The following is a 14,417-nucleotide window of genomic DNA, read 5'->3' on the forward strand; positions in this document are numbered from 1 at the left end:
AAAAACCATTTGTTTCATGTCTTGATTTTTGTGTTTTTGTTATAGAAGAATTTGCATCTGTTTCACTTAACAATGAGGCTGATCCTTTGAGGTTTTTTTTTTTTTTCCTTTTGTGAATTGTTGAATTGTCTAATCCAGAAAGGTTTAGCTCCGTTCTTTGGTTGCATTGTGGGTCGAGTGGCAAATAGGATTAAAGAAGGAAAGTTCTCTCTGAATGGAGTTGATTACACTTTACCCATCAATAAGCCACCAAACAGCCTCCATGGTAAGATCTTGTTTACTTTTCTCATAACCATCTCAGCTTTGGACTTAATTGTCAACTCTGTGTACTTGTTTTATCTATTAGCTAAGTCAATTATGTCCAAATTACTATAATTTGATGTCACTGTATCCAAAATTTGATCTTTATATGCTAGATCATCACTGATGCCCCACAACAAGAAGGCGTTGGGTGGGGGTGATCTAATATTTCTTCATAGTTCATTGTATAGAATGTACTTGTTTCAATCGATGTTTGGCTGTTAGATCTACTGGTGGTAAATGTTGCAATTCAGAAAAATTCTTTTCTGTCAGAATTTAATAATTCATATTGCATTAGTGGTTGACCTGGCAATTGGCCTACTTTGTGTTCCATAATTAGAACAACGTGAGCTTCGTCAATGGATAAGATATCTGTTGACGAACATTTGTGAGCTGCACCAATTTCAGGAAGTTAAATACCTTCATGGGGTGACAAATTCTCAAGGCATATTCTTTTACTATTTGGGAACATATAGTCATGTGATCCTATTTCTTTTCCTTCCATATGTCTGGTGATTGTGATTAGCGAGAATGTTATCAGTTTTATAAAGATGCTTTTAAATAGTGACACACTATAGTATTGTAAATAAGTGACAACATCTAATAAGAAAAGAAAACTTTCTGTGTAATTGAGTCTTCTTGCTAAGAAAAACATTGTTATTTGCCAGATATTGTCAGTTGATGCAAGTCTTTGGTAATTCAATAGTTATATTCTCTATTGCTTGTAGTCTTAATCCTCTACTATTTTTTCTTCAAAGGTGGGCATAAAGGTTTTGACAAGGTTGTGTGGGAGGTTGCTGAACACAAGGAGGGCGAACATCCATCAATTACCTTTAAGTATCATAGTCGTGATGAAGAAGAAGGTATCTCTCTCTCTCTCTCTCTCTCTCTCTCTCTCTCTCTCTCTCTCTCTTGCCTATATCCGTGCATCCTCGTCTAAGGCACACAAGACTTGATCTCTGATTGCCTTGTTATACAGGTTACCCAGGTGATCTTTCTGTGACCGCAACTTACACACTTACCTCTAAGACGACACTCAGACTTGACATGGAAGCTGTGCCTGCAAATAAGCCTACTCCTGTTAGTTTAGCACAGCACACCTATTGGAACCTTGGTGGCCATAATTCTGGAGATATTCTTGATAACACAGCCCAGATATGGGCAAATCATATTACTCCCGTTGATCAGAACATAATCCCAACCGGAGAAATAATGCCTGTGAAAGGCACTCCATTTGATTTCACCTCTGAAAAGCAGATCGGTCGTGATATCGAGCAAGTTGGCTTAGGGTATGACCATAATTACGTGCTCGACTGTGGAGACGTGAAAGACGGCTTGAAGCATGCTGCAAAAATCAAGGATCCTAAGAGCTCCAGAGTTCTCAATTTATGGACCAATGCTCCTGGCATGCAGTTTTACACTGCAAACTATGTGAATGGAGTTGTCGGTAAAGGTGGAGCTGTGTATAACAAGCATGCAGGAGTCTGTTTAGAGACACAAGGGTTTCCAAATGCTGTGAACACACCAAACTTCCCCTCTGTTATTGTTCAGCCTGGTGACAAGTACATTCACAACATGCTGTATGAATTTTCAATTGAGTAGATTGCTATTAGGATTTTTTTGAAGAAAAAATACACTAAATAAAGGTACTCCATTAGCTTGTGAAGTCTGCGTCCTATTTGTTAGAAGAACTAAGATGAAACTGTTTTTAAGTCTGAGTATCTGGAGAAAACTAAGGCTCTGAATTCTGTAGACTTTTGAGGGGTTTTCTAGATGAGTGAATGACATGTCGTTATTTGCGGCTGTTAAATTTTAGCCCTGTTCTTAGTATTTCCCTGGTGTTTCTATTCATAGATATGGCAAACAACATAAACTAGCATCTTTTACAAATATTTGATTGAATGGTGAGCACCTCTCAAACTTCTAAATTTAATCACGCGGCTAAGCCAAGCAGTCAATATTCTTCATTTTTAAGTTTGTATCTTGTTTTTTTATTTTTTTGGACAATCGAGAAATCCCTGAGGGCCAATGGCATCGATGATGGATAATGGACTCGCTCATCTACCCCTTTTCCTCTGGGTTAGAATTGTGTTTTGGACATAAAAAAAACAATAAATTTAGAGAAATTAAGATGTAAATAAGTCTTTGCCACAAGATTTTCTGGTCATTGATTAACAGAAGACCTATCTTCACGTGTCCAACTGCTGTACTGCTTACGTGATTTCAGAATGTTTATACTACATTTCATCAATACCTTGTTTTATTGAATTAGATCGATGAGAAAGATGGTACGTATCATAGCTCAGAAGAATTATGTATCTACACTTTATATAGCCTAATATGGAAGACATATAGATGAGGTTCAGAACTCTGTGAAGCTTCTTTTCTCTTGCAAGAAACCAGTTGGCAATTTTGCTCCCGAGTGTACAGCAATCTTTTCTCCAGTGTAGAGTAGTAAATGCTAGTGCACATAAAGAAACAAAAAGTAGGAAGTTCTTGTACTTTCTACAAACTCATCTTCACATCCCATATCTACACATCCCCCCTTGTCCATCGAGAAGTGCAATTCTCGCTTGCAGTATCTCCTGGAAATTTTGCACTTGTAGAACAGGAACATAGTTTCATGGCCACAACATTGAGCAAATGAACTTGATAGTCATCTTCGAGGTGAAAGATCGCACACAGAATTCTATCCTCAGGGCGCCTAAGCCAATATCAGTAAGCGAATTTTCACCCATTGACATACACAAAAACCTCGGCATCCCTGGAACATATTTAAGAAGGCTATATTTATACATTATTAACAACATTGCAAGGTGCTAATATCAAATATGTGCAGGACTAACACAAGTTGTATCAAGATGTCTAATTCAGAAACGCAATTCAACAGAACTCTCAGATAATTTACCTGACCCAGCATCTCACTTTGTCCGAATCAGTTCAAGGGGAACACTTTCTGCTGCGTGCTACAGATGAGGATGACGACTTTAGACACAGTACATATGTGCAACTATTGGCAGAGATACAGAGATGCTCACCCATGATCTAAGAGTTTTGAAATTGGATTTTGGATGCAACTTCGATTGCACTGACTGAAAGGTTATTACAATGGTAACTTTGAACTCTAGGGAAAATGGACTGCAAAGATGAATATATCAGCCATTTGGCAACTAGTAATGGTAAGAGCAGAAAGATAATCCCCACATGTATTGATAAGGCAAGCATGTCAAACAAACCAAAAAGAAAACTTTCCTAGCCTTCGGTCATAGATTTCTGTTGAAAGTTTCACAAATACCCTCCATAAAAATATCAGTTTCCATGTGTTCCTCACACAAACCATCTTCAAATAAAAACACAAAAGGAGCAACTTCTATGGATTGAAATACATTGGGCCAACTCTCTTTTTGTTGATATCTAATTATCAGAAAGTTTCCAGTAAATCTGCTTTGGGTAACATGAGATAGAGGCCTGCAGTCGGTAATATGATAAATGAATGAACGCACTCGTCCTCGGTATGGTCTAGAAGAGCAATTTAAATCTGGAACTGACTCATTTGCAAGCATGATTTGGAATCCATCATGCTCTCCATTACATTTATGTACTATGTACCAACGAGATGATACTTTTGAAAGGCCACAAAGGTCCTAGCAAACAAGAATCTTGGGAATTTGTAAACAAGAAAGATGTAAATTCGATCAAACACATACCCAGCAAAGATTGACGGACAAGTCAAAAGGCGGGGAAGAATACTGTAGATGGGAAGAGCCATGCCTCGACATACATCCCCATCAGCTATCTAAAAAACAAGACAAGTTTCCTGTACAATCAGTAAAAATAACATGGTATAAAGAATTTCTTGGAAACACAGGAGCAGTCCATACCTGAGTTGTCTGTATCAGAGAAGATTCAGTTGCTATTTTTTCCCCGACCAAAATTGACTCCACTCGCAGCAAGTGCATGTCAATGGATTGGATAGGAACAGCAGATGCTTCAACAGTTAGCTCACCTTCAATAGGATCCGACAAAGAACATAATGTGCATATTTTACCGCTTACCCTGAATCCCCCTATTCACAATAAAAGTTGCAACCATCCAACTGTTAGTCTGTCTTCTATTAATGTGCCACATATCAAGGCATGATAATGGACGTGAAGCATAAAATCAACAAGGGTTTTCTTCCAGGATTGATTTATAAAATATTTTGGGATTTTACTATTCCACGGGTTAACTAAGATTAAGAACGATAAAAGCCCTATTCAACACTATGTCAAGTCATATCTTATGATTCTTTTCTTGAAAATCTACATTTCCCAATTCCAAAAAGCACACAGATTTCTAGGATATTCACTGCAAATACTTTTTGGGCGCATCATTCATCTGATTGATACAACGGTTTTAGTTATCCTCCTCCTATGGAACCTATATAAGTGGATAGAAAATGGTGAGTAAACATGGAGTTCAATACGGCCATCCCATTTTGGAACCGAATGCCCAAATACAGTTCAGAGCTTAACAGGCATTTTCTTGTCCTCCAACAAACACTCATTAAATATGATTTTAAATGGGAAATCAAACAACACCTTACTATGTAGTTATCCATATCATAATCCACCAAGTTCCTTTGGGTTTGGGCATTACGACAAACTTTGTTAAAAGATGTTTTCTTCTTTTTTATGTTTCTACCAACTTTTGGGATGAGCAAGAGGTTATACAAACCTACTCTTTTAATTGTATCCAAGTTTAGATATAAATGCAAATGTGCAATTTAACAAGAATCTGTTTTCCTGTTCAGAAATGAATTTGCTGATCTATAACAAGTGAACCTGATTACGTATCCAAAAAAGAAGAAAAGAAACAAGTGCGACCTGATTTTAGCTCTGGAAGTAGTGAATGCCTCTGTGTGTCTTGGGTGATATAAAACATGACCACTTCAGGAGAAATAGGTTTCTCTGGAAGATTCTCTGAATTAGACATTATAGGAAGGTCGATTTAGTGCTTTTCATGTACAGGAGAACATATAGACAAACCATACAAAAGACAAGGAAGAAAGAGAGATCAGGTCCAGACCCTTTTCACTTTCAATTATGAACTCCACTGTGGCAGATAGAGACTTGTGTAAGTATCCTCTCGAAATGTCTACAGATGCCAGATACTACATTGGTATAAAATAGACATCAAAACAAGAAAGCTGAAACAGATTGATATAGGACACAGCAAATTCTTGTCAAAATTTACCTGAATGCTAATGTCCCCACCATGATATGTTTCATAAAGTTTTTCCAAAGGTTCTTCTCCTGGATCTTTCAACATGAAAGAAAATGGAATCTACGGAGGCAGCAAAAAGAATAATCAGGGACTCGAAAGGAGTAAGCAAAAGGAAAAAACAACCACAATGAATGGCTCAAGATGAATAGTTTATAACTAAATATAGAGCCATATAGAACATAGGACAATGAAAAAGTTGCATTTCACTGATCGAGCATTTTTTCACTGGACCTAATCTTTAAATTTGTGCCTCAAGTGTAATATTCTGAAGATTCATCCTTCGCTTTCACAGTCTTCCTTGAATCATTATGTCACTTTCGGAGCCCAAATCTCCCTAAGACTGTGCGTTTGCTGATAAGTATCAGCAATGACGCGTAATACTACTGCCTTGTTTAGCTGGTAGAGGAGGAATTGATTTGATTTTCCCTGATTCCTGGGGGATTTTTGTTTCTCTACTGCTGTTTATAACTACTTTTCTGACATAACCGACCACTGGAACAATTTAAGGTGATTCTTTTTTTGATAAGGAACAATTAAGGTGACTCTTCTTTTGATAAGGAACAATTAAGGGGATTCTTGTTTCTTTTTTGAACAAAATGTTGGGGGTAAGGGACGAATAGAGGAACCTTTATCGTCCAGTTGACCCAGATATCAGCAGTTTATTCTTAAAAAGGTGAACTACTTGAGAGATAGAAAACGCGTTATGGAGTGTTAGATCACAACATCCCCGGCAACGGCGCCAAAATTTGATCACGCCCAACTATGCCTTATAAAAAGGACTCTGCGGACGTTGCAAATATAACCCGAGTATTACGCCCAGGGTCGAATCCACAGAGAGTTAACCTATCAACCGCTATCTTCAGACCCACTAAGTCTTCAGAACCAGCTTCCCAAATATTCAAATCTCAGTTGAGTGTTCTTTAATAACTAGCTTGCAAATAACTAAATGGCTGTAACTAAGTAAAAAAAAGGGTTGTAAACAATTATGAGAAAAAGCTAAGGCAATGATTTCCCCTATTGATGGAATCCCTTCTGTTTATGCTCATACAAATTTACCCACACATCTCTATCAATCATGAACGCTAATCTTGCCGCAAATCTCTCCCGAATAATCACAGTAATCTACTATTGCACTCTCCCGAGATACACTAGCTTGCTTTATTTAGCACAATTCAATTTCGATTGCACCCAAGGCTTCGTTATTCCTAATCCCGCCTTTAAACCCGCAATTATAGATTCCTCTAATAATTTAGGAGTGGTGTTGTTCAACAATACCCTAAATATGCACTCTTTTCCAAGTTATGCACACTAAATAGGCACAGCTAATTGAGGATCCTGTCAATTAACTACAACGAACACGAAGTTGAACAAATAAAGATTAAACTAGCAATTTGTATTCACATAAACAAGAAGTTCATCGCCCAATAGGTTTCATCAAAGCCTTAGACAAGGAATTTAGCTACTCATGGCTATGGGAAAATAAACTAAGCTTGAATTCATCATAAAATCAAAAGAAAAGAAGAAAGATGTTTAGAGTATTTTCTCCCAATCTTTTTCCTTGCTAAGAAACCTAAAAATCAATACATGCCTCTCTTGGCCGAAGTCTAAGTTTAACTAGGGTTTAGGTCTAAAAATCCCGTAATTGACACTTTGGTCCTTGAAGTTTACTGCGCCTGCCGCGGTTCTGCCGCGGTCGCGGTAGAACCGCGGCCAAACACCCTCGCGGAATCTCAATCTTCTGCAGCTGCTTCCCACCGCGGTTCTGCCGCTGTCGCGGTGGATCCAGTTCTCTGAATCTTCGGCCTGTTTTTGCACGGGTCACTTAGGAAATTTCACAGTTGGCCTATTTTTTATCACTTTTGACTCCAAAACTGCTCCTTAGCCGTCTTTATACATATATCACCTACAAATCATCAAAAGCACTAATAAGAGCATTTTGTCATCACTTTTAGCATTAAAACTACACAAGAAGGTGATTATTTAAGGTGTGATTATAGTCAAATTCACCTATTATCATTTTGCTAGTTGAAACATGTCTGCAAAATTTGGTGTCATTTGCAATTGGTTAGAAAGGATTCGGGCACTTGGTTGCGATTTTAGAGATTCTTGAGTTTTGATTGGAAATTCATGAGTTTTGATGTGCGATTCGTAGTTCTAGATGTTATTTTTGTGCTTTGATTGCGCGAGCGAGTTCGTGTGATGTTTTTAAACTTGTGAGGATGTTTTGTTTGGAGCCCCGAGGGCTCCGGCGAGTTTCGGACGTGTTTCAAAATAATTTTGAACTGAAACAGGTTGCTGGTATGCTGGTGTCTCTGAAGTCGCAATTGCGAACAGCAACATCGCAATTGCGGTATTAGCAAGGGCTCTCAGATATCGCATTTGTGATGCATGGATCGCAATAGCGAAGTAGTACCTGGCTGGGTAGGTTCATATTTGCGACACTTTAGTCGCATTTGCGAGGGAAGCAGGCTTCGCAATTGCGAAGCCCATCCTTCCCACATAGACTGTCAATACCGCAATCGCGAGGAATTATTCGCAATTGCGACAACTGCAACTGAACAAAAGGTTGGAAGTCGAGGATTTCATCTCATTTCTCTAATTTTAGAACCCTAGACTAGGTAGGAGGCGATTTGGCAAGGGGATTTTCATCTACAATCGTTGGATAAGTGATTCTAATCGATTTTCAACTATATTTCATGATTATATATTAGATTTAACATCAAATTTGTGAGAATCAAAGAGAAAATTTGGGGGGGGGGGGTGTCAAAGTTTTGGAAAATAAAAATTTGGGTTTGAGAGTCAATTTGGACTCGGATTTGAATACAAAATACATATATAGACTCGTGGGGTTATAGGTAGTCGGAATCTATCATTGGACTCGATTTTGACCGAGCGGGCCCGTGATTGACTTTTGTTGACTTTTGTAAAATTGTGTAAAGATCATAGCTTCATCTATCATAATTGGTTTCCCTTGAATTGTTTGATGATATTAAGTCATTTTTGGTTAGATTTGAGCCGTGTGGAGGCAAATTTTAGGGTAAAAGCTATTTTCGATAGTTGATTTGGCCTAGTTGAGGTAATTATCTTGCTTAACTTTGTGTGGGGGAAACAACCCCTTAGGATTTGGGTTGTTTGTGTTATTTAAATTATGTGGAAGATGTGTACACAAGGTGACGAGTATGTACACGGGCTTATATGTGGTATTTTGACCGGTTTAGATCTTTAGACTTCTTCCATGCATTTAATTGAAATTGTCATAACATGTTATATCTTTTATTGTTAACTTTACCCTCACATGCTCTATTTGACCTTGTTAGCACATGTTCTATCTTTTAATGTTATGTTTGCTCTTATGTACTTTAGTTGAAGTTGTTACCTCTCTTATTGTCTTGTTACCTCTTTTATTGTTGAATTATTCTTATTTGAAGTTGTCAGTTCATGAGAATACTTTCATTTGAGTTATTGAAGTTGAAGTTGTGAAAGTTATTAACACATTGAGGTTGAAGATGTTAATTATTATTATATTTTCCTCGTTGAGTATGTCTCATTCATTTTGTTATTATTGAGATTCTTGTTCCTATTATTGTTGAGTCGCGGGCTATATGTTGTGATAACATTAGTATTTTTGATTTTTTCAAGTGTTGTATATGGGCACGTGTGGTGCGAGTTATTTATTGTGTTGTGTTATTGATAATACACATGCGGTGGTATAAGGATAGGGTTGATACGCATGCGGTGAGATAAGGCGGGATTGTTACATGTGTTGCTAGTAAGGGAATTACTTGAACCTACGCGGTGAGATAAGGGGTCTAAAACGCGTGTAGCTATTTTGAGAAAAATGTTTTCAAAATAAATGCAAGGCTCGCGTGGTGATATAAGAAAGATTATGATTGTGTCACGATCCAAATTCCACCTGTCGTGATGGCACCTAATCCAACCCGCTAGGTAAGCCAATTAACAATTAACCATTTCCATTTAACTCAATAAAAATAATTAAACAACAGAAATATCTAAATCTACATTTACCAAGGACTGGTAGTACAAATCATGAGCTTCTAAGAATAGAGTTTACAAAGCTGTTACGAAGAAAATGCATCTTTTGTTTGAAAAGTACATAAACAGAATTTTATAATCTAGGCTACTGTGAACAAGAGACAGCATACAACAAGAATGAAGGTACGCCTTCTAATTCAGCAACCATCGAACGCAGCAACATCGGCATCTGGGATCTGCACGCAATGTGTAGGAAGTGCAGTATGAGTACAACCGACCCCCTCAAAAAGTAACAAACATAACCTTACGTTGAAAGTAGTGACGAGCTGGAACATAGGTCGGGTCCAACACCAATAGATGTTCTAAATGTCAATACCACACAAGAGGGGGCGTGATTTGTGTGGTACCCAATTTTCGCTTATCAGAACTATAGAAGGACCTGGTTCTTCTAGGTGTTCCAACTACTACTGTTTGCGGAATAATAAATACAGAAAATAAAGAACACAGAGATTTTACGTGGAAAACACCTAGCTCAAAAGGTGAAAAAACCGCGACCTACTACTCAGTAGGATTTTCCCAAACTTCCACTAAAATCACAGAGCCAAAACAGCATTTACAAAACTCTTTGTAAACCTAAGGATTAACCCTAATCCCGTTGTGGCACACAGCCTCAACTATTGCGACAACTTCAAGTTAACACTAACTTAAAACTCTAAGTACCTAATACAATTGCTTCTATGAAAGCTGAAAGGTACAATGTAAAATCACCTACTACAATTGAACTAGAAATAAAAGACAGACACTTGGAATTGGTTCTTCTATCTTGTTCAAGTAGCTTCAGGATTGCACGCTTGAATCACACATAAATTGCTTGCAAAATCGCCTTGCTCTTTTGCTCTCAATTTACGTTTAACTTCTGCTTATGTGCATTACCTGTAAAAGAGAACAACACTAATATTTAATGGGTTAGTGATTAGAGATTAACTAGGATGTAGATTCTACTCTCCCATCGTAGAAGAGTTCTAGTTGATCTCATACTCTATCCTCTTCTTAAACTGTGTTCTCTTCATGTAAGGAGTCTTTCTCTCCTTATCCAATATGCAACCTTTTCGATCAGATCAGGAGATATTACTTCTGATAAGTTAGATTTATCTCCTTCACGTGCATCTCACATGTTTGTGTTGATCATGACTGTGTTTCACACGATAGACCTGGTCCATGTCTGAGTTCTTTTGTCAATCTTCAAAACTTCACCTGTTCTTGGGCAACACCAATAACCAACAGTAGTTCATAACGGTGTAAATCAAGTACATAAGGAAGTAGCTCAGAGATAGAATGCTCAGCCTTTTCATATTTTTCCAAAAATAGTTCCACCTTTAAGGAATATCAGTGGAAAACCCAAATTCTTTACCGAAAACGTCATGAAATATGAGATAGGTTGTAAACTGTATTTCTTTTTCAGAAAATCCTTTTTCACAATAAACAAGATGTTCCCTTTTCTTCTTTCCAGATAGCAGGTGTGAGATACCTCTCTATGACCACATATCAATGTGTGTACAAAGAATGTCATGAATGATGTGATACCGTACTACATGAGGAAAATGCTTCTCTATACATGTATGCCATATATGCATGCCAATGCCATGTATCTCAGAGACGAATTATGTACTCACACTCTTAGAGTACTCAACCTCACTGTAACACACTTTCCACTCATCATACTCAACCACTCGGCACTATATATGGCCCACGCCCAGGGAAAATCCATCCCAGAACATATACAACACTGACTATAAGTCACCCAGTATTGAGGAAGGGCCATTCCGGCTCCATGGAGAAGATCCATCTCTAGGTGCGTGTGTGTATATATATATATATATATATATATATATATATAAATGCTCAACCACTCGGTACTGTATATGGCTCATACGGCCAAGGGGTCCATCCCGAAATATATACATCACTGACNAATAAAAAAGAAGTGTGTATTAAAAGTGCTTAGGGAGGTTAGTCACTATATCCAAATATATCCTACCCGTCCCTTAGCCTACATTACAACCTATAAAGACCTCTTGATCTTTGACTGAATGGCTCGATTAGTAGAGTATTACACTAGGGGCAAGCTTATGGTGTGTCTGTGTGGCATGTGAATGCTCTTTGATGAGAGTGAGTGAATTCTTTCTATATATGGTTCCTTATTGTTGAATTTTATGTGTGTGGAACTTCTCTCAGATTTTGTTTATGTGAGGGCATGTGACTCAAGAAGAAAAAGTGAGTCTTCACTTCTGTTAGAGTAATTAGAGTGAGCACAAGTGTGTCTTGGTATGAGAGTCTGCATTTGAGATATGATTGTGCACTGCTTGGGTCGATCATTGATAATAGCAGGTGTGACATAAATTGGGGAAATGCATTGAGCAGTTAGGCCTAGAAGTGTGGATTAGTTGCTCGAGGACGAGCAAAGATTTAAGTGTGGGGTGTTGATAATAGGTGAATTTGACTATAATCACACCTTAAATAATCACCTTCTTGTGTAGTTTTAATGCTAAAAGTGATGACAAAATGCTCTTATTAGTGCTTTTCATGATTTGTAGGTGATATATGTATAAAGACGGCTAAGGAGCAGTTTTGGAGTCAAAAGTGATGAAAAAGAGGCCAACTGTGAAATTTCCTAAGTGACCCGTGCAAAAACAGGCCGAAGATTCAGAGAACTGGATCCACCGCGGTTCCACCGCGACCGCGGCAGAACCGCGGTGGGAAGCAGCTGCAGAAGATTGAGATTCCGCGAGGGTGTTTGGCCGCGGTTCTGCCGCGGTCGCGGTAGAACCGCGGCAGGCGCAGTAAACTTCAGGGACCAAAGTGTCAATTACGGGATTTTTAGACCTAAACCCTATTTAAAACATTAGACTTCGCCCAAGAGAGGCATGTATTGATTTTTTAGGTTTCTTAGCAAGGAAAAAGATTGGGAGAAAATACTCTAAACATCTTTCTTCTTTTCTTTTGATTTTATGATGAATTCAATCTTAGTTTATTTTCCCATAGTCATGAGTAGCTAAATTCCTTGTCTAAGGCTTTGATGGAACCTATTGGGTGATGAACTTCTTGTTTATGTGAATACAAATTGCTAGTTTAATCTTTATTTGTTCAACTTCGTGTTCGTTGTAGTTAATTGACAGGATCCTCAATTAGCTGTGCCTATTTAGTGTGCATAACTTGGAAAAGAGTGCATATTTAGGGTATTGTTGAACAACACCACTCCTAAATTATTAGAGGAATCTATAATTGCGGGTTTAAAGGCGGGATTAGGAATAACGAAGCCTTGGGTGCAATCTAAATTGAATTGTGCTAAATAAAGCAAGCTAGTGTATCTCGGGAGAGTGCAATAGTAGATTACTGTGATTACTCGGGAGAGATTTGCGGCAAGATTAGCGTTCATGATTGATAGAGATGTGTGGGTAAATTTGTATGAGCATAAACAGAAGGGATTCCATCAATAGGGGAAATCATTGCCTTAGCTTTTTCTCATAATTGTTTACATACCACACAAGCATTTTCACTTAACTGCGTGCGAATGCTGATTTTTCTACTGCCTTGTTTAGCTGGTAGAGGAGGAATTGATTTGATTTTCCCTGATTCCTGGGGGATTTTTGTTTCTCTACTGCTGTTTATAACTACTTTTCTGACATAACCGACCACTGGAACAATTTAAGGTGATTCTTTTTTTGATAAGGAACAATTAAGGTGACTCTTTTTTTGATAAGGAACAATTAAGGGGATTCTTGTTTCTTTTTTGGACAAAATGTTGGGGGTAAGGGACGAATAGAGGAACCTTTATCGTCCAGTTGACCCAGATATCAGCAGCTTATTCTTAAAAAGGTGAACTACTTGAGATAGAAAACGCGTTATGGAGTGTTAGATCACAACCAAGTACCACACAAGCATTTTCACTTAACTGCGTGCGAATGCTGATTTTTCTATTTTTTTCTTTTGCATAACTCCCTTCTTCTAGTTCTCATATCAGCAATTTTCTTTGAGGGGAAAACTCAAACCTTGGCATGTGCTACCAGAGAGGAAGTACGTATTTTGCAGGGGGGGGGGGGGGGGGGAACTCATTAATTGAAAAAGCATAAGACAGCAAAATCCACCAGCACTCAATTCTAAAAACATACCTCTGTAGTACCTGAGCTGATCTTACCAGATTTTAGGACCTCAACAGTCTTATTCCTACAATTCCCCCGAAAGAACAGGAAATGGTCAACCAATTACAAAATTCCAAATATAAATTTCTAGAGCACAGATTAAGCAAGCAGCTTAAGTGAAATAGAAGCATGCTTACAGTATTGGAATAGGCTTAATAACGCCATAAATAGATTCAATAACTCCCGCTGATCCTCCTCTAACCTGAAGGTCAACTTTTTAACATATGAATAAGCTAAAGCATAAGACTGAATTTCTTTCAATATGTATTGTACTGAAATCAACAAAGTATATGAGGAATAAGAACCTGCAAGTTGACTGAAGCGTTGACATTGAGTCGAATGCCTTGGTGAGAAATCGAAGAAGAGAGCTTCGTTACGATTTTGCCTTCCACTGCTTCCTGAAAATTGCAGTTTACTTCGTTAACAATAAATGAAGTACAAGAAAAATACTTACTTTTCTTATTTATAATTTGCATAATTTCGTGTACATTAGGGCGATAGATGCGGTTGGATCGGGAAAGTTTGATTTCTACTGACATGACGACAAAAAACGACAACGAGGAACAAAGGCTGAGCGCAAAAACCCCGGGACTTGTCACTGGAGTTGTCGCCGGTGTTGGTTTGCAAATACCGGCCACAATATTTCAAGTTCGAGTCCAG

The 14,417-nt window shown here is 38.0% G+C and overlaps 2 protein-coding genes across 3 annotated transcripts in view; one reads left to right on the forward strand and one right to left on the reverse strand.

Annotated features, from left to right (window-relative positions):
- LOC109223954 (aldose 1-epimerase) overlaps positions 1-2,130 on the forward strand; it is a 2,533-nt gene extending 403 nt beyond the window's left edge. Inside the window, exons 3-5 of one of the 2 annotated variants that reach the window (XM_019388462.1) lie at positions 139-265; positions 1,059-1,163; positions 1,280-2,130. In XM_019388462.1, coding sequence (XP_019244007.1) covers positions 139-265; positions 1,059-1,163; positions 1,280-1,902 — 855 coding nt within the window. In that variant the 3' untranslated portion in view covers positions 1,903-2,130. Of the gene's footprint in view, positions 1-134; positions 266-1,058; positions 1,164-1,279 lie in introns of both variants that reach the window. The other variant, XM_019388461.1, reaches the window with a different exon arrangement.
- On the reverse strand, positions 2,427-14,417 carry LOC109223955 (Down syndrome critical region protein 3). Its single transcript, XM_019388463.1, has 12 exons — positions 14,246-14,417; positions 14,063-14,155; positions 13,895-13,959; positions 13,728-13,782; positions 5,536-5,625; positions 5,368-5,452; positions 5,166-5,261; positions 4,182-4,366; positions 4,008-4,096; positions 3,339-3,438; positions 3,209-3,266; positions 2,427-3,064 (listed from the first exon to the last, which is right to left on the reverse strand). Exons 1-11 carry the CDS (start codon positions 14,294-14,296, stop codon positions 3,222-3,224), a joined length of 954 nt encoding a protein of 317 aa, XP_019244008.1. The 5' UTR covers positions 14,297-14,417; the 3' UTR covers positions 2,427-3,064; positions 3,209-3,221.

Source organism: Nicotiana attenuata, chromosome 3, assembly GCF_001879085.1.
Source record: "Nicotiana attenuata strain UT chromosome 3, NIATTr2, whole genome shotgun sequence".
Classification (NCBI taxonomy): Eukaryota; Viridiplantae; Streptophyta; class Magnoliopsida; order Solanales; family Solanaceae; genus Nicotiana; species Nicotiana attenuata.

Excerpts from the sequence above, each read along its gene's own strand:
- LOC109223955 (XM_019388463.1), bottom strand. The coding sequence starts at position 14,296 with ATGTCAGTAGAAATCAAACTTTCCCGATCCAACCGCATCTATCGCCCT. Across the intron at positions 4,097-4,181 it reads CTCTGATACAGACAACTCAG|ATAGCTGATGGGGATGTATG; the intron begins GTATGGACTGCT and ends CTTGTTTTTTAG. Across the intron at positions 3,267-3,338 it reads TCAAAACTCTTAGATCATGG|CACGCAGCAGAAAGTGTTCC; the intron begins GTGAGCATCTCT and ends CCTCATCTGTAG.